General features: G+C 43.5%; 1 protein-coding gene and 1 long non-coding RNA gene across 6 annotated transcripts in view; one reads left to right on the top strand and one right to left on the bottom strand.

Annotated features, from left to right (window-relative positions):
• The window catches only part of LOC134358625 (uncharacterized), a 49,764-nt gene extending 29,426 nt beyond the window's left edge, over window positions 1-20,338 (top strand). The window contains exons 3-4 of the long non-coding RNA XR_010020906.1: window positions 11,777-11,863; window positions 19,306-20,338. This is a non-coding gene — a long non-coding RNA (uncharacterized LOC134358625). The remainder of the gene's footprint in view (window positions 1-11,776; window positions 11,864-19,305) is intronic.
• Window positions 1-22,924, bottom strand: part of LOC134358621 (leucine-rich repeat-containing protein 49-like) — a 130,535-nt gene that overhangs the window by 31,250 nt on the left and 76,361 nt on the right. For all 5 annotated transcript variants that reach the window (XM_063071072.1, XM_063071074.1, XM_063071073.1 and 2 more), the window contains 3 exons: window positions 20,364-20,511; window positions 19,441-19,524; window positions 2,892-3,073 (listed from right to left, as the gene is read on the bottom strand). In XM_063071072.1, coding sequence (XP_062927142.1) covers window positions 2,892-3,073; window positions 19,441-19,524; window positions 20,364-20,511 — 414 coding nt within the window. The remainder of the gene's footprint in view (window positions 1-2,891; window positions 3,074-19,440; window positions 19,525-20,363; window positions 20,512-22,924) is intronic.

Below are 22,924 nucleotides of genomic sequence, written 5' to 3'. Positions count from 1 at the left end.
TACTAATGAATATGATATAGTTGGGATCACAGAGACATGGCTCCAGGGTGACCAAGGATGGGAGCTCAACATTCAGGGATATTCAATATTCAGGAGGGATAGACATGAAAGAAAAGGAGGTGGGGTAGCATTGCTGGTTAGAGGAGATTAATGCAATAGAAAGGAAGGACATTAGCTGGGAGGATGTGGAATCGATATGGGTTGAGCTGCATAACACTAAGGGGCAGAAACCACTGGTGGGAGTTGTGTACAGGCCACCTAACAGTAATAGTGAGGTTGGGGATGGTATTAAACAGGAAATTAGAAATGTGTGCAATAAAGGAACAGCAGTTATAATGGGTGACTTCAATCTACATATAGATTGGGTGAACCAAATTGGTAAGGGTGCTGAGGAAGAGGATTTCTTGGAATGTATGCAGGATGGTTTTTTGAACCAACATGTCGAGGAACCAACTAGAGAGCAGGCTATTCTAGATTGGGTATTGAGCAATGAGGAAGGGTTAATTAGCAATCTTGTCGTGAGAGGCCCCTTGGGTAAGAGTGACCATAATATGGTGGAATTCTTCATTAAGATGGAGAGTGACATAGTTAATTCAGAAACAAAGGTTCTGAACTTAAAGAAGGTAACTTTCAAGGTATGAGACATGAATTAGCTAAAATAGACTGGCAAATGACACTTAAAGGGTTGACGGTGGATATGCAATGGCAAGCATTTAAAGATCGCATGGATGAACTACCAGTTTGGCAAAAGAATAAATCAAGGAAGGTAGTGCACCCGTGGCTGACAAGGGAAATTAGGGATAGTATCAATTCCAAAGAAGAAGCATACAAATTAGCCAGAAAAAGTGGCTCGCCTGAGGACTGGGAGAAAAATTCAGAGTCCAGCAGAGGAAGACAAAGGGCTTAATTAGGAAGGGGAAAAAAGATTATGAGAGAAAACTGGCAGGGAACATAAAAACTGACTGTAAAAGCTTTTATAGATATGTGAAAAGAAAAAGATTGGTTAAGACAAATGTAGGCCCCCGACAGACAGAAACAGATGAATTGATTATGGGGAGCAAGGACATGGCAGACCAATTGAATAACTACTTTGGTTCTGTCTTCACTAAGGAGGACATAAATAATCTTCCAGAAATAGTAGGGGACAGAGGGTCCAGTGAGATGGAGGAACTGAGGGAAATACATGTTAGTAGGGAAGTGGTGTTAGGTAAACTGAAGGGATTAAAGGCAGATAAATCCCCAGGGCCAGATGGTCTGCATCCCAGAGTGCTTAAGGAAGTGGCCCAAGAAATAGTGGATGCACTAGTGATAATTTTTCAAAACTCTCTAGATTCTGGACTAGTTCCTGAGGATTGGAACCCCACTTTTTAAAAAAGGAGGGAGAGAGAAACCGGGGAATTATAGACCGGTTAGCCTAACATCTGTGGTGGGGAAACTGCTGGAGTCAGTTATCAAAGATGTGATAACAGCACATTTGGAAAGCGGTGAAATCATCCGACAAAGTCAGCATGGATTTCTGAAAGGAAAATCATGTCTGACGAATCTCATAGAATTTTTTGAAGATGTAACTAATAGAGTGGATAGAGGAGAACCAGTGGATGTGGTATATTTGGAATTTCAAAAGGCTTTTGACAAGGTCCCACACAGGAGATTAGTGTGCAAACTTAAAGCACACGGTATTGGGGGTAAGGTATTGATGTGGATAGAGAATTGGTTGGCAGACAGGAAGCAGAGAGTGGGAATAAACGGGACCTTTTCAGAATGGCAGGCAGTGGCTAGTGGGGTACCGCAAGGCTCAGTGCTGGGACACCAGTTGTTTACAATATATATTAATGACTTGGACGAGGGAATTAAATGCAGCATCTCCAAGTTTGCGGATGACACGAAGCTGGGCGGCAGTGTTAGCTGTGAAAATGATGCTAAGAGGATGCAGGGTGACTTGGATAGGTTAGGTGAGTGGGCAAATTCATGGCAGATGCAATTTAATGTGGATAAATGTGAGGTTATCCACTTTGGTGGCAAAAACAGGAAAACAGATTATTATCTGAATGGTGGCCGATTGGGAAAAGGGGAGGTGCAACGAGACCTGGGTGTCATTATACACCAGTCTTTGAAAGTGGGCATGCAGGTACAGCAGGCGGTGAAAAAGGTGAATGGTATGCTGGCATTCATAGCAAGAGGATTCGAGTACAGGAGCAGAGAGGTACTACTGCAGTTGTACAAGGCCTTGGTGAGACCACACTTGGGAGTATTGTGTGCAGTTTTGGTCCCCTAATCTGAGGAAAGACATCCTTGCCATAGAGGGAGTACAAAGAAGGTTCACCAGATTGATTCCTGGGATGGCAGGACTTTAATATGATGAAAGACTGGATCAACTAGGCTTATACTCGTTGGAATTTAGAAGATTCAGGGGGGATCTTATTGAAACGTATAAAATCCTAAAGGGATTGGACAGGCTAGATGCAGGAAGATTGTTCCCAGTGTTGGGGAAGTCCAGAACTGAGGGGTCACAGTTTGAGGATAAAGGGGAAGCCTTTTAGGACCGAGATTAGGAAAAGCTTCTTCACACGGAGAGTGGTGAATCTGTGGAATTCTCTGCCACAGGAAACAGTTGAGGCCAGTTCATTGGCTATATTTAAGAGGGAGTTAGATATGGCCCTTGTGGCTACGGGGATCAGGGGGTATGGAGGGAAGGCTGGTGCAGGGTTCTGAGTTGGATGATCAGCCATGATCATACTGAATGGCGGTGCAGGCTCAAAGGGCCAAATGGCCTACTCCTGCACCTATTTTCTATGTTTCTATGTCCTGTTTAATCGCAGGGTGACACGTCTTACTCAGTCCTTCACTACAAATACTGACCCCAAATCAAAGATTCTCCTCAGAGCAATTACCTTGATTCATGCTGCCACAATTCATGTTCACACTCATTGAGATGACATGGCTTGTGAATATTGATATTACTGGCTGTGCAAGGAGGCTTCACTTGTGCTGGCTGTGTATCCTTCGCTGGGGCGATGGACTGCTGCATCTCCCACTGTCTGGCAGCATTACTGATAGCCAAGCGCCGTTTCTCCTGTTAAGAGGAACAAACATTTTATACTTCCAGTTCAGATTGTGGGTGGCTCCGTAAGGTTGTCATAGCGGGGATAGTGGGCATGAGCTCCCACTACCAATTAAATGCTCCCAATGACATGAGTCTCAAATAGCCTTTGTCAACCAATCCAGGTCCTGGCCTTCACTTAGCTACGAAGTCTGGTGGAACCATTTCTGACAGGGGAAAAGACAAAGGCAAGTTACTGGTGCATTAAAACCAATCACTCCAGGCAGATGGGCCTCATCACCAGCTGTGGTTGGCAGCTCATTTAGGAGAAGGAAACCTCTGCTGCTTTTCCACTACATCAACTCATGGGGAAGGCTTCGGGAGTAAAGCTTGAGGAAAAGTCCAGAGCTGAAGTTCCTAAGGCAGTGCTATCTTCAGTTCCTGCTGACTGGCAACGCTGCTGGTGCCAAACTGTATCAGTCTCTGCTGTTCGTTTGGATTCATCATTTACGTGGAGAGGGTAACATGGGTAACAGTTTGATCTCCATATCATACTGCCCTGGCCTGCGAATTGACTTTGACATAGAGCCAGGATGCAACATCCATGGTTGACCCCGACCAACAGGGGGCCACCAAGATTATGGTTATGAACACTGCAGCAAAATCAGAAAGCTTCTGAATCTGATGAATGTCCATTAGCATGGAGTTGTGGGGAGGAGTGGCTGGTGCAAAGAGAAAAGGGGGAGCAGTGATAGTCCTGCAGAGAAGTGGTAGGGAGACAGGAAAGTGGTTAGACGTTTGCACATTGGTGCAGACAGGACCAATATGTTTTGGGGGGGGGGGGGAGAAGAGGGAATTTGCAAGTATTGTTGAAGATAGATTAAGGTGTTTTGGCAACAAAAAAGGGCACTGAGGATAGAACCAGAAGGGAGATAAGATGACCTTGAAATAGAAGAAATGAATTCAGTGAAGGGTGCAGTTGTATTTGGAAAAGCAAAGTAAAAGGTGGCGGCAATATGCAGGGCAATAATTGAGGTCACAGAAAACAGAGTACAACAAGAAGGAACAGAGTGGAAAATCATAGGAGTGCACCAGTGAATTGAATCAGAGAGGAAAAATGATACAGTAGAATTAAAGACTATTATTGGTGCAGTGAGGAATGATATTGTCTCAGAAGTTCAGATCTTGAATCAGTCTGGGTGGAGTTAAGAACTAGCAAGGAGCAAGTCATTGATGAAAGTAACAATTAACACATTTATGCAAAAAACAGTTTAAATCAAGAACTAATGGGGGATACAAGGAGGGTACTATAATAATCATGTGTAGTTTTAACTTCCACAGAAGTTGCACACACCAAGTTGCAAAGGAAAACTTCACAGACAAACTCATAGGGTATATTCAGATAGTTTACTGGAGCAATACATTGAAGAACCAACCATAGACCGAGGCTTTTAAATCAGGTAATTTGTAATGAGCAGAATTATTATCCTCATAATGGATTCAAGTAAAGAGTGATCATAACTTAGTGGAATTTTAAATTCAGTTTGAGGCTGAGAAACTTGGGCCTAAAAACAGAGTTACACACTATTTATATATATTTTATATATACAAAAGGAATTAAAATGTTAGCAGGAAAGAAATGGCCAAAATGGATTGAAGAAATAGATTAAAGAATAAACCAACAGATTCAAAGTGGCAAATATTAAAGCAGATATTGCATAAATATTTCAGATATTGTGTCAATATACCACAGTCAATGGTAACAGCCAGAACAATTGAAACTTCTCTGCACAGCCAGTAAATTACAATCACAGTGATCATAATACGATGGAAATCACCAGCAGTTTGAGGGAGAGGCTGAAGTCAGATGTATTACAGTGGAACAACCAGAATTTTAGTGGCATGGGAGAAGAGCTGGCCAAAGGGGATTGGAAAGGGACACAAGCAGGGATAATGGCAGAACAGCAAAGGCTTGAGCTTCTGGGAAGAAATTGGAAGGTGTAGGATAGATGTCTGGATCTGTTGTTCAGAAGGGAAGGGGGTGAAGTAGGGTTAGGGGAACAGAAAGGAGATTTGGTGCACGAGAACCAGAGTCCCGGATGGTTGTTGCCTCCTGGCTGCCAGGGTCAGATTGGGTCCAGAGGACCTTTAAGTGGGAGAGTGAGCAGCCAGAGGTCATGGTTCACGTTGGGACCAACAACATGGGAAGGTGGGGTGATGGCATTCTGCAAAGTGAGTTCAGGGAGTTAGGAGCTAAGTTAAAGAACAGAACCTCCAGGGTTGTAATCTCAGATTGCAACCCATGCCACGTGCTAGAGTGGCCAGAAAAGGGACGATCATTCAGTTTAACACTGGTTAAGGAGATGGTGCAGGAGAGACGGCTTTTTGGATCATTGGAAAGTGGGACCTGTACAGAACGGACGGCTTGCACCTGAACCGGAGGGGGAGTAATTATTTAGCGGGAAGATTTGCTAGTGCTGCATGGTGTGTGTGTGTGTGTGTGTGTGTGTGTGTGTATGTATGTGTGTGTGTGTGTGTGTGTGTGTGTGTGTGTGTGTGTGTGTGTGTGTGTGTGTGTGTGTGGTGTGGTGTAAACTACAGTTGCTTGCAGGGGAATGCAAACCAGAATGCCAAAATGGATAGTGGAGTGGCTGTGGAGACAGATGTTGTTAAGACCCCAAAGTCAGGAATAAGGTTGAGCAGGGTGCGACCAACGTACTGAGCTGTAACTTTCAACACAAGGAGGTTTGTAGGAAAGGCACAGGTATTCAGTGCAAGGATCAGCACGTGGAATTATGACATTGAAGCCAATAGTGAGACTTGGTTACAGGAGAGGCAGGACAGGCAGCTCAATGTTCTGGGGTTTCCGGTTTTAGATGTGATAGAGTGGGAGGGATTAAAGGGGGAGGGGTAACATTAGTAGTCAAGGAAAATGTCATGGCAGTGCTCAGTCACGACAGCTCTGGATAGAACTGAGGAAGAAGGAAAATATGACCAAGTTAATGGGGTTATATTACAGATCAACCAGCAGTCCGCAGGATTTAGAGGAGCAAATTTGTAGAGAGATTGCAGACTGTTGCAAGAAACACAAGGTGATTTTAACTTTCCACATATTGACTGTAACTCCCATACTGTAAAAGGACTGGATGGAGAAGAGCTTGTCAAATGTGTTCAGGAATGTTTTTTTAATCAGTGCAGAGAAGAACTAGAGAGAGTGTGATACTAGATCTCCTATTAGGGAATGAGACAGGGCAGATGACAGAAGTTTGTGTAGGGAACACTTCATATCTAATGATCATAATGCCATTAGTTTCAAGGTAATTATGGAAAAGAATATGTCTAGTCCTTGGGTTGAGAGTTTAAATTGGAGAAAAGCCAATTTTGATGGCGTCAGAGAGGATGTGGCAAGTGTGAATTGGGACTGTTTGTTTTCTGGCAAAGGAGTACTTGGTAACTGGGAGGTCTCGGAAAGCGAACTTTTGAGATTACAGAATTTCAATGATCCTGTCAGAATAAAAAGGCAAAGATAACAGGTTCAAGGAAACTTGGTTTCCAAGAGATATTGAGGCCCCAGTTTAGAAAAAGGAGGTGCATAACAGGTATAAGCAGATAGGAACAAATAAGATACTTGAGGAATACGAGAAACCATAGAAACCATAGAAACTGCAGCACAGAAACAGGCCTTTTGGCCCTTCTTGGCTGTGCCGAACCATTTTCTGCCTAGTCCCACTGACCTGCACATGGACCATATCCCTCCATACACCTCCCATCCATGTATCTGTCCAATGTATTCTTAAATGTTAAAAAAGAACCCGCATTTACCACCTCATCTGGCAGCTCATTCCATACTCCCACCATCTCTGTGTGAAGAAGCCCCCCCTAATGATCCCTTTAAACTTTTCCCCCCTCACCCTTAACCCATGTCCTCTGGTTTTTTTCTCTCCTTGCCTCAGTGGAAAAAGCCTGCTTGCATTCACTCTATCTATACCCATCATAATTTTATATACCTCTATCAAATCTCCCCTCATTCTTCTACGCTCCAGGGAATAAAGTCCTAACCTATTCAACCTTTCTCTGTAACTGAGTTTCTCAAGTCCCGGCAACATCCTTGTAAACCTTCTCTGCACTCTTTCAACCTTATTTATATCCTTCCTGTAATTTGGTGACCAAAACTGAACACAATACTCCAGATTCGGCCTCACCAATGCCTTATACAACCTCATCATAACATTCCAGCTCTTATACTCAATACTTAGATTAATAAAGGCCAATGTACCAAAAGCTCTCTTTATGACTCTATCTACCTGTGACCCCAGTTTTAGGGAATTTTGTATCCGTATTCCCAGATCCCTCTGTTCCACTGCACTCCTCAGTGCCTTACCATTAACCCTGTATGTTCTACCTTGGTTTGTCCTTCCAACTTGCAATACCTCACACTTGTCTGTATTAAACTCCATCTGCCAACCCTGCAGGCTCTGAAAACCTTCCTCACTGTCTACTACACCTCCAATCTTCGTATCATCAGCAAATTTGCTGATCCAATTTACCACATTATCATCCAGATCATTGATATAGATGACAAATAACAATGGACCCAGCACTGATCCCTGTGGCACACCACTAGTCACAGGCCTCCACTCGGAGAAGCAATTCTCTGCTACCACTCTTTGGCTTCTTCCATTGAGCCAATGTCTAATCCAAGTTACTACCTCTCCATGTATACCTACCGACTGAATTTTCCTAACTAACCTCCCATGCGGGACCTTGACAAAGGCCTTACTGAAGTCCATGCAGACAATATCCACTGCCTTCCCTTCATCCACTTTCCTGGTAACGTCCTCGAAAAACTCCAATAGATTGGTCAAACATGACCTACCACACACAAAGCCATGTTGACTCTCCCTGATAAGTCCCTGTCAATCCAAATGCTTGTAGATTCTGTCTCTTAGTACTCCCTCCAATAACTTACCTACTACCGATGTTAAACTTACCGGCCTATAATTTCCCAGATTACTTTTCGATCCTTTTTTAAACAACAGAACAACATGAGCCACTCTCCAATCCTCCGGCACCTCACCTGTAGACAGGGACATTTTAAATATTTCTGCCAGGGCCCCCACAATTTCAACACTAGTCTCCTTCAAGGTCCAAGGGAACACCCTGTCAGGTCCCGGGGATTTATCCACTTTAATTTTCCTCAAGACAGCAAGCATCTCCTCCTTTTCAATCTGTACAGTTTCCATGATCTCACTACTTGTTTCCCTTAATTCCATAGACTTCATGCCAGTTTCCTTAGTAAATACAGACGCAAAAAACTTATTTAAGATCTCCCCCATTTCCTTTGGTTCCGCACATAGCCGACCACTCTGATCTTCAAGAGGACCAATTTTATCCCTTACAATCCTTTTGCTCTTAATATATCTGTAAAAGCTCTTTGGATTATCCCTCACTTTGACTGCCAAGGCAACCTCATGTCTTCTTTTAGCCCTCCTGAAAAAGAACACTTCAGAAGGAAATCAGGAGGGCCAAAAGGCATGAGATTGCTCTAGTAGACAAGGTGAAGGAGAATCCTTAGGGCTTCTACAAATATGTTAGGAGCAATAGGATAGCAAGGGACAAAATTAGTCTTCTGGAAGATCAGAGTGGTAATCTGCATGAAGACAAAAGAGATGGGGGAGATATTAAATGGATTTTTTGCATCTCTATTTACTCAGAAGATGGACACAGACACAGAATCTATAGAAGTAAGGCAAAGCAGTGAGGTTTTGGATCCTGCAGAGGAGGAGGTGTTTGCTGTCTTGCGGTAAATCTGAGCGGATAAATTCCCAGGGCCTCACAAGGAGTTCCCTCAGATCCCATGAGAGGTTAATTCAGAAATTGCAGGAGCTGTAGCAGAGATACTTAAATCATCCTTCGCGACAGGTGAGGTACCGAAGGATTAGAGGGTAGCTAATGTTGTTCCGTTGATTAAGAACGGCTCTCAGAATAAACCAGGAAATTATAGGCCAGTGAGCCCAACATCAGTAGTGGGAAAGTTATTGGAAGGTATTCTAAGGGACTGACTTTATGAGTATTTGGATAGGTGGACTGATTAGAGATAGTCAACATGGCTTTGTACATGGTAGGTCATGTCTAATCAATATTATAGAGGTTTTTTGAGGAAGTTACCAGGAAGGTTGATGAAGGCAAGGCAGTGGATATTGTCTAAATGGACTTCAGTAAGTCCTTTGACAAGGTATCTCACAGCAGGTTGGTCAAGAAGGCTCAGTCACTTGGCATTTAAGGTGAGGCAGTAAATTGGTTTAGACATTGGCTTTGCAGAAGACAGAGAGTGGAAATAGATGGCTGCCTCTATGACTGGAGGTCTGTGACTAGTGATGTGCCATATGGATTAGTGCTGAGTCCATCATTGTTTGTCATTTATATCAACGAAATGGATGATAATGTGGTTAACTGGATCAGCAAATTTGCAGCTGACACCAAGATGGAGGTGTAGTGGACTGTGAGGAAGACTACGAAAGCTTGCAGTGGGATCCGGACCTGCTAAAAGAAATAGGGTGAAAAATGGCAGATGGAATTTAATGCAGACAAGAGTGAGGTGCTGCACTTTGGGAGGACCATCCAGGGTGGGTCTTAAGCTGTGAACGATAAGGCACAGAGGATTACTGTAGGACAGAGTGATCTGTGAATACAGGTCCATAATTCCTTGAAAGTGGCATCACAAGTAAATAGGGTCTTAAAGAATGTTTTTGGTACACTGGCCTTCATAAATCAATATACTGAGTATATGAGTTGGGATGTTATGTTTAAATTGTAGATGTTGGTGAGGTCTAATATGGAGTAATGTGTGCAGTTTTAGTCACTTACCTACAGGAAAGATGCAAATAAGATTGAAAGAACACAGAGAAAACTTACACGGATGTTGACAGGACTGGAGGACCTGAGTTATAGGGAAAGGCTGAATAGGTTAGGACTTTATTCTCTAGAATGTAAAAGATTGATGTAAGATTTAGTAGAGGTGTGAAAAATTATGAGTATAGATAGGGTTAATGCAAGCAGGTTTTTCTACTGAGGTTGGGTGAGACTATAACTAGAGGTCATGGGTTATGAGAGAAAGATGAAATGTTTAAGGGAAATTTCTTCACTCCGAGGACGCTGAGAGCGTGGAATGAGCTGCCAGTGCAAGTGGTGGATACGGGTTTGATTTCAACACTTAGGTGAAGTTTGGATAGGTACAGTTGAAGTCAGAAGTTTACATACACCTTAGTCAAGTACATTTAAACTCAGTTTTTCACAATTCCTGACATTTAATCCTAGAAAATATTCCCTGTTTTAGGTCAGTTAGGATCACTATTTTAAGAATGTGAAATGTCAGAATAATAGTAGAGAGAATGATTTATTTCAGCTTTTATTTCTTTCATCACTTTCCCAGTGAGTCAGAAGTTTACATACACTTTGTTAGTATTTGGTAGCATTGCCTTTAAATTGTTTAACTTGGGTTAAATGTTTTGGGTGGCCTTCCACAAGCTTCTCACAGCAGTTGCTGGAATTTTGTTCCATTCCTCCAGACAGAACTGGTGGAACTGAGTCAGGTTTCTAGGCCTCCTTCCCTGCACATGCTTTTTCAGGTCTGCCCACAAATTTTCTATCAGATTGAGGTCAGGGCTTTGTGATGGCCACTCCAATACCTTGACTTTGTTGTCCTTAAGTAATTTTTAAGCAATGTTTCCTACCTTTTCTCTTTGGAGGAATAAGAGATCTGAAGGTGAAGGAACAACACCTCATTATCCTTCTGGGTAGCCTCCAAACTGATGGCATGAATATTGATTTCTCCTTCCAGTAAAAAAAAATCTCCGCTCCCCTTCTCTATTCTTCTATTCCCCACTTTGGCTTCTTACTCCTTTTCCTTTGCCTATCACTTCTTCCTGGTGCCCATCCTTCATCCCTTTCACCCACGGTCCACTCCCCTCTCCTATCAGATTCCTTCCTCTCCAGCCCTTTACCTTTCCCACCCACCTGGCTTCACCTGTCACATTTCAGCTGTGCTCCTTCTCCTCCTCCCACATTTTCACTCTGACACCTTACTGTTCCCTTCTGGTCACGAAGAAGGGTCTCAGGTCAAAATGTTGACTGTTTCCAAGCATGTTGCTCGACCAGCTCAGTTACTCCAGCATTTTGTCTGTGTTGCTTTGGATTTCCACTTCCAGAATCTCGTGTGTTTACTTTTTGTAGGATTTTCTATTCAAGAGTATTGGTGTTTCCATATCACACCATGATGTCATCAGACAATATCCATACTTCCCACCACACATTGAGAGAAGTTTGTCAAATTGTTCGATATTGTGCTGAATGTTCACAAAGGTGCTGTGGTTCTTTCAATCTCCCTCCTATATGCTGATTTATCACTACCTTAATTTGGCCAATAACAGTGGTGTTGTCGGCAAATTTGAATATGAGCTGTGCTTAGCCTCACAGTCATAAGTACAAAGTGAGTTGAGTAGTAGGCTAAGCACACAGTCTTGTTATACACAAGGCTGTGCTGATGGAGATTGTGGAGGAGATGTTGCCAATCCCAACTGACTGGGGTCCGAAAGTGAGGACATTAAGGATCCAATTGCACAAGTAGGTACTGCAGCCAAGATTAAGCTTACTCATTAGTTTTGAGGAGATAACAGTGTTGAATGCTGAGCTGTAGTCGATGAAAAGCATTCTGATGTATGCATCTTTGCTGTCCAGATGTTCCAGAGGTTGACTGCAAAGCCAATGAGATGGCATCTGCTGTGCACGGTAGGCAAAATGGAGCAGATACAAGTCCCATCTCAGGTAGGATATGATATGTTTCATCACAAACCTCTTAAAGCATTTCATTACAGTGATGTAAGTATTATTGGATGATAGTCATTGAGGCAGGTTACTATGTTCTTCTTTGGCACTGGTATAATTGAAGTCTGCTTGAAGCAGGTGAGTACCCCAGTCTGCTGAAGTGAGAGGTTAAAGATCTCAGTGAACACTCCAGCAGCAGATCTTTAGTACTCGGCCAGGATGGGCTGGATGCTTTCTGTGGGTTCACCCTCCTAAAGGATGCTCTCACATTGGTCTGAGAGACTGAAAACACAGGATCATCAAGGACTGTGGGAGTTTGTGAAGGTTCCTTCATGTTTTGACTGTCAAAGTGAGTGTAGAAAGCATTGAGCTCATCTGGGAGCAAAGCCTTGTTGTCACCTATGTCACTTGATTTCACTTTGTAACAGGCATTCAAGCCTGCCACAGCTGAGAGTCCTCATTCAGGACTCCCTGAAGGTTACCTTGCAGGTTGGGTTGGTGGTCAAATACAATGTTAACATTCATTTTGAGAGCACCAGAATATAAGAGCAAGAATGTGATGCTGAGGCTTTAAATGGTATAGGTCAAACTGTACTTGAAGTATTGTGAGCAGTTATGGGCCCCTTATCTAAGAAAAGATGTGCAGGCATTAGAGAGGGTCCACCAGGTTCACAAAGGATTCTGGGAATGAAAGGGTTAATATATGAGGAGCATTTGATAGCTCTGGGCCTGTACTCACTGGAGTTCAGAAGAATGGGGGTTGGGGGTGTGGAATTTCACTAAAACCTGTTGAATATTGAAAGGCCAAGACAGAGTGGATATGGAGAGGATGTTTCCTATAGTGGGGGAATCTCGGACCAGAGGGCACAGCCTCAGAACAGAGGGATGTCCATTTAGAACAGAGATGAGGAGGAATTTCTTTAGTCAGAGGGTGGTTAACCTGTGGAATTCATTGCCACAGACTATGGAGCCTGAAATCATTGAATATATTTAAAGCGGAGATTGATAGGTTCTTGATTAGTCAGGGCATTAAAAGTTACGCAGAGAGGGCAGGAAAACTGGGTTGAATGGGATAATAAATTAGCCATGATGGAATGGCTGAGCAGACTCAATGGGCTGAATGGCCTACATCTGCTCCATTGTTTTATGGTCCTATAGTGCAAATCTCATCATAGGGATATTCCAGAAAGTAGGAAAGGCCCAAAATCCCCCAGGGAGCTTTCTGCTGATGAATGAAGGTGCTGGTGCCATTTTCGTGATGCATGCGCATATGGGCGCAGGAACTTAACAAAGATATTACTTGAGAGAAAAAGCATACAGAATTTCAAATATTAGTCAGAGGACTGGAAAATTTTTTATTCAGTAAAGGATAACTTAAAAAGAGAAGGAGAAGATGAAGTATTAGTGAAAATGAACAAATAAATAAAAACAAAGTTTGATGAGTATATAAAGAGTAGCTAAAGCAACATTTGTGTCTTACAGGATGAGTTAGAGAATTAATAATGGGAAGAAGTAGCAAAGAATATAGAATAATTATTTCGCATTGATCTTCATGATGAAAAGACATTGAAAAAACAGTAATTATTTGTAATCAAGGAAGTAGGAACAAAGCCAACTCATCATTGGAGATAAAGGCAATCTAATAGGACTAAAGACCAATAAGTTCCCAGGACCCAATGTCCTAGATCCTAGGATCTTAAAGGAGGTGGTCCCTAAAGGAAAGGATTGTGGGTGCATTGGGTTGTAACTCTGAAGAACTGGGACAAATGGATTATTCTCACATTGGCAATTATGAAACAGTGGAGGGGCAAAATTTTGAAAGGGATAGATAAGATAGAAGTAGGAAAATTGTTTCCATTGGTAGGTGAGACTACAACTAGGGTACATTGCCTCAAGATTCAGGGGAGAAGATTTAGTACAGAGATGAGGAGAAACTGTTTTTCCCGGAGAGTGGTGAATCTGTGGAATTTTCTGCCCGGGGAAGCAGTTGAGGCTTCTTCACTAAATATATTTAAGATACAGTTAGATAGATTTTTACATAGTAGGGGAATTAAGGGTTATGGGGAAAAGGCAGGTAGATGGAGCTGCGTTTACGGACAGATCAGCCATGATCTTATTGAATGGCAGGGCAGGTCCTGCTCTTATTTCTTATGTTCTTATGAGGAGAATAGTGGATATATGAAACGAACTGCTGGAAGAGACGGCAGAGGCAAATACAATTGCATGTTTATAGACATTTGGACAAGCACGTGGATAGGGAAGGCTTAGAAGGTTAGGGCCAAATGCAGGATTAGCATAAACACGAGGGGTGATTGATAAATTCATGGCCTAAGGTAGAAGGAGTCAATTTTAGAAAATCTAGCACATTTATTTTTCAACATAGTCCCCTCCTATATTTATAAACTTAGTCCAGCGGTTGTGGAGCATACGGATCTTGGACCTTCAGAAAGTGTCCACAGCAGGGGTGATTGATAAGTTTGTGGCCTAAGGTAGAAGGAGATGAGTTATACAGCTCTCGTTACATGCACATGCAGGTCAACTCTTTGAGTGATTATGCAGAAAGTTTGAAGTTAATAACTCATCTCCTTCCAACTTAGGACACAAACTTATCAATCACCCCTGATGAGTTATTAAGTTCAAACTTTAAAAAGTAACAAAGAACCACTAAGTGAGTGATAAAGAAAGGGAAGCTAGATTATGAAAATAACTCGAGCACAAAATATAAAAATGGATAGTAAAAGTTTTTATAATTATATAAAGCAAAAAAGGGTGGCTAAAGTGAACACAGGTCCTTTGGAGGACGAGAAGGGGGAATTGATATTGGATAATGAGGAAATGGCTGAGGCTCTGAATGACTATTCAAGGTGGAGGGCACATTTAACATGCCGATGAGAGATGACATGGATATGATGGGAGATGAGAACCTCGATACAATAGCTATCACTAAGGAGGCAGTGTTGAGCAAACTTGTGGGCCTGAAGATAGATAAGTCCCCTGGTCCTGATGGAATGTATCCCAGGGTACTGAAAGAAATGGCAGAAGTTATAGTAGAGGCTTTGGTAATAACTTACCAAAATTCTCTGGACTCTGGTCAGGTCCTGGCAGATTGGAAGAAGGCAAATGTGACATCACTGTCCAAAAAAGGATGTAGGCATAAGGCAGGTAACTATAGGCCAAACAACAGGAATTCTGCAGATGCTGGAAATTCAAGCAACACACATCAAAGTTGCTGGTGAACGCAGCAGGCCAAGCAGCATCTATAGGAAGAGGCGCAGTCGACGTTTCAGGCCGAGACCCTTCGTCAGGACTAACTGAAGGAAGAGTGAGTAAGGGATTTGAAAGTTGGAGGGGGAGGGGGAGATCCAAAATGATAGGAGAAGACAGGAGGGGGAGGGATGGAGCCGAGAGCTGGACAGGTGATTGGCAAAAGGGATATGAGAGGATCATGGGACAGGAGGTCCGGGAAGAAAGACAAGGGGGGGGGTGACCCAGAGGATGGGCAAGAGGTATATTCAGAGGGACAGAGGGAGAAAAAGGAGAGTGAGAGAAAGAATGTGTGCATAAAAATAAGTAACAGATGGGGTACGAGGGGGAGGTGGAGCCTTAGCGGAAGTTAGAGAAGTCGATGTTCATTCCATCAGGTTGGAGGCTACCCAGACGGAATATAAGGTGTTGTTTCTCCAACCTGAGTGTGGCTTCATCTTTACAGTAGAGGAGGCCGTGGATAGACATGTCAGAATGGGAATGGGATGTGGAATTAAAATGTGTGGCCACTGGGAGATCCTGCTTTCTCTGGCGGACAGAGCGTAGATGTTCAGCAAAGCGGTCTCCCAGTCCCTCCTGGCACTTATCCGTGTAAGCAGAACAAGTGCTACACATGCCCTTACACTTCCTCCCTTACCACCATTCAGGGCCCCAAACAGTCCTTCCAGGTGAGGCATCACTTCACCTGTGAGTCGACTGGGGTGATATACTGCATCCGGTGCTCCCGATGTGGCCTTTTATATATTGGCGAGACCCGACGCAGACTGGGAGACCGCTTTGCTGAACATCTACGCTCTGTCCGCCAGAGAAAGCAGGATCTCCCAGTGGCCACACATTTTAATTCCACATCCCATTCCCATTCTGACATGTCTATCCACGGCCTCCTCTACTGTAAAGATGAAGCCACACTCAGGTTGGAGGAACATCACCTTATATTCCGTCTGGGTAGCCTCCAACCTGATGGAATGAACATCGACTTCTCTAACTTCCGCTAAGGCTCCACCTCCCCCTCGTACCCCATCTGTTACTTATTTTTATGCACACATTCTTTCTCTCACTCTCCTTTTTCTCCCTCTGTCCCTCTGAATATACCTCTTGCCCATCCTCTGGGTCACCCCCCCCCTTGTCTTTCTTCCCAGACCTCCTGTCCCATGATCCTCTCGTATCCCCTTTTGCCTATCACCTGTCCAGCTCTCGGCTCCATCCCTCCCCCTCCTGTCTTCTCCTATCATTTTGCATCTCCCCCTCCCCCTCCAGCTTTCAAATCCCTTACTCACTCTTCCTTCAGTTAGTCCTGACGAAGGGTCTCGGCCTGAAACGTCGACTGCGCCTCTTCCTATAGATGCTGCTTGGCCTGCTGCGTTCACCAGCAACTTTGATGTATGTAACTATAGGCCAGTTAGTTTAACACCTGTAGTTGGGAAAATGCTCGAAGCTATCAATAAAGAAGAAATAGTGAGGCATCTGGAAAGAAATGGATCCACCAGGCAGGCGCAGTATGGATTCAGCAAAGGCAAGTCCTGTTTCACAAACTTATTGGAGTTCTTTGAGAATATAACGAGCACAGTGGATTGAGGGGAACACATGGGCATTATTTATTTGAATTTCCAGAAAGTGTTCAATAAGGTGTCGCATAAAAGATAATAATACATAGAGTTGGGGGTGATGTATTAGGTTTGGGCACACTGCATGGTCAGTACTTAGTAACACCCGCTTCGGCAAGTATCACAGCTTGTAAACGCTTTCTGTAGCCAGCTAAGAGTCTTTCAATTCTTGTTTGAGGGATTTTCACCTATTCTTCCTTGCAAAAGGCTTCTAGTTCTGTGAGATTCTTGGGCCATCTTGCATGCACTGCTCTTTTGAGGCCTATCCACAGGTTTTCGATAATGTTTAGGTCGGGGGACTGTGAGGGCCATGGCAAAACCTTCAGCTTGCGCCTCTTGAGGTAGTCCATTGTGGATTTTGAGGTGTGTTTAGGATTATTATCCTGTTGTAGAAGCCATCCTCTTTCATCTTCAGCTTTTATTTTTTTTTAAACAGAAGGTGTGATGTTTGCTTCCAGAATTTTCTGGTATTTAATTGAATTCATTCTTCCCTCTACCAGTGAAATGTTCCCCGTGCCACTGGCTGCAACACAAGCCCAAAGCATGATCGACCCACCCCTGTGCTTAACAGTTGGAGAGGTGTTCTTTTCATGAAATTCTGCACCCTTTTTTCTCCAAACATACCTTTGCTCATTGCGGCCAAAAAGTTCTATTTTAACTTCATCAGTCCACGGGACTTGCTTCCAAAATGCATCAGGCTTGCTTAGATGTTCCTTTGCAAACTTCTGACGCTGAATTTTGTGGTGAGGACGCAGGAAAGGTTTTATTCTCTTCCATGAAGGTCATACTTGTGCTGGTGTCGCTGCACAGTAGAACAGTGCACCACCACTCCAGAGTCTGCTAAATCTTCCTGAAGGTCTTTTGCAGTCCAATTGGGGTTTTGATTTGCCTTTCTAGCATTCCACGAGCAGTTCTCTTGGAAAGTTTTCTTGGTCTTCCAAACCTCAACTTGACCTCCACTGTTCCTGTTAACTGCCATTTCTTAATTACATTACGAACTGAAGAAACAGCTACCTGAAAATGCTTTGCTATCTTCTTATAGCCTTCGCCTGCTTTGTGGACATCATTTATTTTAATTTTCAGAGTGCTAGGCAGCTGCTTAGAGGAGCCCATGGCTGCTGATTGTTGGGATAAGGTTTGAGGAGTCAGGGTATTTATAAATCTTTGAAATTTGAATCACCTGGCCTTTCCTAACAATGACTGTGAACAAGCCATAGCCCTAACAAGCTAATTAAGGTCTGAGACCTTGGTAAAAGTTATCTGAGAGCTCAACTCTCTTGGGGTGCCCAAACTTTTGCATAGTACTCCTTTCCTTTTTTTTCCATTCTAAAATTGTACAAAACAAAAATAATACACTAATCTTGCTTAAAATGTTGAAAAGAATGTTTCATCTTTAACTTTATGACTTTTGGAGATCAGTTCATCTTCTACTCACTTAACTATTCACAGTAACAGAAATTTTGACTGGGGTGCCCAAATTTTTGCATGCCACTATATAAATAAATGATCTGGAAGAGGGGACCGAGTGTAGTGTATCTAAGTTTGCTGATAACACTAAATTGAGTGGAAAAGCAAATTGTGCAGAAGATACAGAGAGTCTGCAGAGAGATAAAGATAGTTTAAGTTAATGGGCAAGGGTCTGGCAGATGGAGTACAATGTTGGTACATGTGAGGTCACCCACTTTGGAAGGAAAAATAGAAGAGCAGATTATTATTTAAATGGTAAAAGATTGCAGCACGCTGCTGTGCAGAGGGACTTGGGAGTGCTTGTGCATGAATCGCAAAAGGTTGGCTTGCAGGTGCAGCAGGCTATCAAGAAGGTGAATGGAATGTTGACCTTCATTGCTAGAGAGCAGGGAGGTTATGCTGCAACTGTACAGGGTACTGGTGAGGCCGCACTTTGGAGTACTGTGTGTAGTTCTGGTCTCCTTACTTGAGGAAGGATATACTGCCTTTGGAGGTGGTGCAGAGAAGTTGATTCCATAAATGAGGGGGTTAGACTATGATGAGAGATTGAGTTGCCTGGGACTGTACTCGCTGGGAGAGGAGATCTTATGGAAACATATAAAATTATGAAAGGGATAGGTAAGATAGAGGCAGGAAAGTTGTTTCCACTGGTAGGTGAGACTAGAACTCGAGGACATAGCCTCAAGATTCAGGGGAGTAAATTTAGGATGGAGTGGTGAATCTATGGAATTCTCTGCCCAGTAGAGGCTACCTTAGTAAATATATTTTAGACATGGCTGGACAGATTTTAGGACAGGGGTTTCCAACCTCTTTTATGCCATTAACCTAAGGGTCTGCGGACTCTAATTTGGGAACCAGAGGGCACAGCCTCAGAATACATGGAATTTCTTTAGCCAGAGTGTTGTGAATCTATGGAATTCATTGCCACAGACAGCTGTGGAGGCCAAGTCATTGTGTATAGTTAAAGTGGAAGTTGATAGGTTTTTTTGATTAATAAGGGTGTCAAAGGTTATGACAAAAAGGGGCTAGAGGGAAAATAAATCAGTCATGAGCAGACTTGATGGGCCAAATGATCTAATTCTACTCCTATGTGTTATGGTCTTACAGCTGCACAAGGAACAGAATTCAATGAGAATGCCAGCTCCATCGTGCTCTGACTCTACAGTATATTCGTCAATGCCAAAGCCAGCAGGTCTATCCCAGCCCACTGTTAATTACATTAATGAGTCATCGAGACTTCACCTTCAAGACGGCCTGCTTGTGGATTTCACGTTTTTTGTCGTCTTCTTTCCTGGCCATGACTGACACCATTCGCCTCTCTTCTTCCTACAAAATAATTGAACAAGATATCAGCCACTACTTACTATCAACAGCAGCAAGTCAATGAGCTGTTCAAAGATTATAAAAGCATATAATTCTGTCATCAGTATGATGAGACAAAAACACTATTAGAAACAAAAACATGACATACAGAATAAAATTATTAACTGTTTCCATTAATGCTGCTGAGTCTATTGACCACTTCCAGCAGGTTCTTTTCAACTTCAGATATCCAGTATCTGTAGTTTTTTTTGTTTTCAATTATTCAATATTCAGTTCCTTAAGGTTGTCACAGCCAGTGGAGGGAGCGCGATAGTGGGGATAAGCTCCCACTACTTACTAAATGCTCCCAATGATATACATCTCAATGACAGACATCACTGACAACCAAGTCCAACTCCTGGCCTTCGTGTGCGGCTGAGCTACTAAACCCAGTGGAACCGTTTCTACTGACAGAAGATGGGGTAAGGCAGGTTAATGCCGTCTTAAAACCAGTCACCTTGGGCAGATGGGGCTTGTCAGCCATGGTTGGCAGCTCATCTAGAATGTGGCACCAGAAGTAATCCAGAGATCGTATGTTAGAGGTCCTGGTCCTGATCTAATTAAGCTTAAGATGCACTACAGTCTTGGAGATTGCTGTGTACTGCTGACTGCTTTTCTATATATCAATGCTATTGTAGTTTTTCAGTTTTCATTTCTGCCAGTTTTGGTATCCCCAATTCAACCAAAGTGGGTCAGTAAAACTGAATGTCCAATTCCGGAAGCATTGTTGTGAATTACTAATAGACTGACAACTCATTGACGGTTCCTAGCACACAGACCAACGAATGCAGCCTGGAACTCACCGTGATTTTCTTCATGTCCAACTGTCGTAGCTGCACCATGTGTCGCAGAATCGTATGCTTGTACCATGACTCCTGAGCTATAGGGTTGCCATCCAGGGTGACCTCTGAGAGCGAATAAGAGTCTGCCAGACAAGCAATGTTCTCAAATCTGGATTTTATAAAAACACTCAGTTAGAGAACCTATTTCCCCAAACAGCATTAATTAAGGAAATGGAAGAACTGATTAAAATAAAAAATGCATTAATGGCACAACTGCCTCTGAAGGTCAGATGCCATCTGAAATACGATTACTAAGCAATTTTTCTGTTGTTACTAAATACTGACACAAATGTGACAGCCACCCCAGTGTTTTATAGTAATTCTCTCTCTACTCTTCATTAATTCTAGTCTACTGTGGTAGTTTGCAAAATGAAGATTCAATCTGATCACTTCTCACATCCATATTGGAACCAGTGTCCTGCAGATGATTCAAATCAGCATCCATCAAAGGTGGATCATAGATATGAAAAATTCTGTAAATGCTGAAAATCTGAATCAACAGACAGGCACAACAGTGGCACAGCTGGTAGTACTGTTGCCATAGAGCTCCAGCATCTCAGCTTCAATCCTGACTCTGAAACCGCCTTTCTGAATTTAGCACATTCTTCTCTGTAATCCTGACATCTGACACAGCCTGTCTGAATTTAGCACCTTCTCCTCTGTCCATCCTGACCTTTGGCACTGCCTGTCTGAAGCTGGTGCCTTCTCCTCTGTCCATCCTGATCTCTGACACAGCCTGTCTGAATTTAGCACCTTCTCCTCTGCCCATCCTGACCTCTGATACTGCCTGTCTGAAGCTGGTGCCTTCTCCTCTGTCCATCCTGATCTCTGTCACAGCCTGTCTGAATTTAGCACCTTCTCCTCTGTCCATCCTGACCTTTGGCACTGCCTGTCTGAAGCTGGTACCTTCTCCTCTGTCCATCCTGATCTCTGACACAGCCTGTCTGAATTTAGCACCTTCTCCTCTGCCCATCCTGACCTCTGACACCACTGTCTGAAGGTCCTCTTCTACAGGTTCATCCCAGAGTAAGATGTAAAAGGAAAGATTAGCTAAAGCTATGGGCAATGTGGATGTCTTAGACAAAGAAAGAAAAATTATATTGGGGAATAAAGAAATGGCAATACAATTAAACAATTACTTTGTCTATCTTCACCAAAAACAAAGACAATAGTGGAAATCCAGAATAAATAAAATCCAGAGAGTAAAAATAAAAATATTAATATTAAAGAAATTAACGGGACCAGGAGATGATAATTCTCCAGGATGCGATTTGCATCCTGGGGCATTGAAGGAGAAAGAAACCTAGATATTAGATGCACTGTTAAGATGCCAGTACACCAAAGCCTCAGAAAGCAGTGCTTCAGTCATCAGTGCTTTAGACAACTAAGTTGTGAGTAACCTATGCAAGTTTACTAATTTTGGTGGAACACCAAAGTGTGAGGAAGATTCAGTGAGGGTTCATGGGAACAACACTGAAGATTCAGAGAGGGTTCACGGGGATGACAACAGAAGATTCAGACAAGGTTCACGGGGACAACAGAAAATTCAGAGAGGATTCATGGGGACGACACTGAAGATGCAGAGAGGGTTCACGGGGACGACAGTGAAGATTCAGAGAGGCTTCATGGGGCGACAGTGAAGATTCAGAGAGGGTTCACGGGGACGACAGTGAAGATTCAGAGAGGGTTCACGGGGACGACAGTGAAGATTCAGAGAGGGTTCACGGGGACGACAGTGAAGATGCAGAGAGGGTTCACGGAGACGACAGTGAAGATGCAGAGAGGGTTCACGGAGACGACAGTGAAGATTCAGAGAGGGTTCACGGAGACGACAGTGAAGATTCAGAGAGGGTTCACGGGGACAACAGTGAAGATTCAGAGAGGGTTCACAGAGACGACAGTGAAGATGCAGAGAGGGTTCACGGAGACGACAGTGAAGATTCAGAGAGGGTTCACGAGGCCGACAGTGAAGATTCAGAGAGGGTTCACGGGGACGACAGTGAAGATTCAGAGAGGGTTCACGGGACCGACAGTGAGGATTCAGAGAGGGTTCACGGGGCGACAGTGAAGATTCAGAGAGGGTTCACAGGGGATGATGCTGAAGATTCAGAGAGGGTTCACGGGGACGACCGTGAAGATTCAGGGAGGGTCAACGGGGACGACAAAGAAGATTCAGGGAGGGTCAACGGGGACGACAATGAAGATTCAGGGAGGGTCAACGGGGACGACAATGAAGATTCAGGGAGGGTCAACGGGGACGACACTGAAGATTCAGGGAGGGCTCACTGGGACGACACTGCTAGGATTCAGAGTGGGTTCAGGGGACGACACTGAAGATTCAGAGGGTTCATGGGGACGACACTGAATCTTCAGAGAGAGTTCACGGGGATGACACTGAAGATTCAGAGGGGGTTCAGGGGACGACACTGAAGATTCGGAGGGGGTTCAGGGGATGACACTGAAGATTCAGAGGGGGTTCAGGGGACGACACTGAAGATTCAGAGGGGGTTCAGGGGATGACA

The sequence above is a fragment of the Mobula hypostoma genome, chromosome 18 (genome assembly GCF_963921235.1).
Source record: "Mobula hypostoma chromosome 18, sMobHyp1.1, whole genome shotgun sequence".
Classification (NCBI taxonomy): Eukaryota; Metazoa; Chordata; class Chondrichthyes; order Myliobatiformes; family Myliobatidae; genus Mobula; species Mobula hypostoma.
This window is presented reverse-complemented; position numbering and strand designations above follow the sequence as displayed.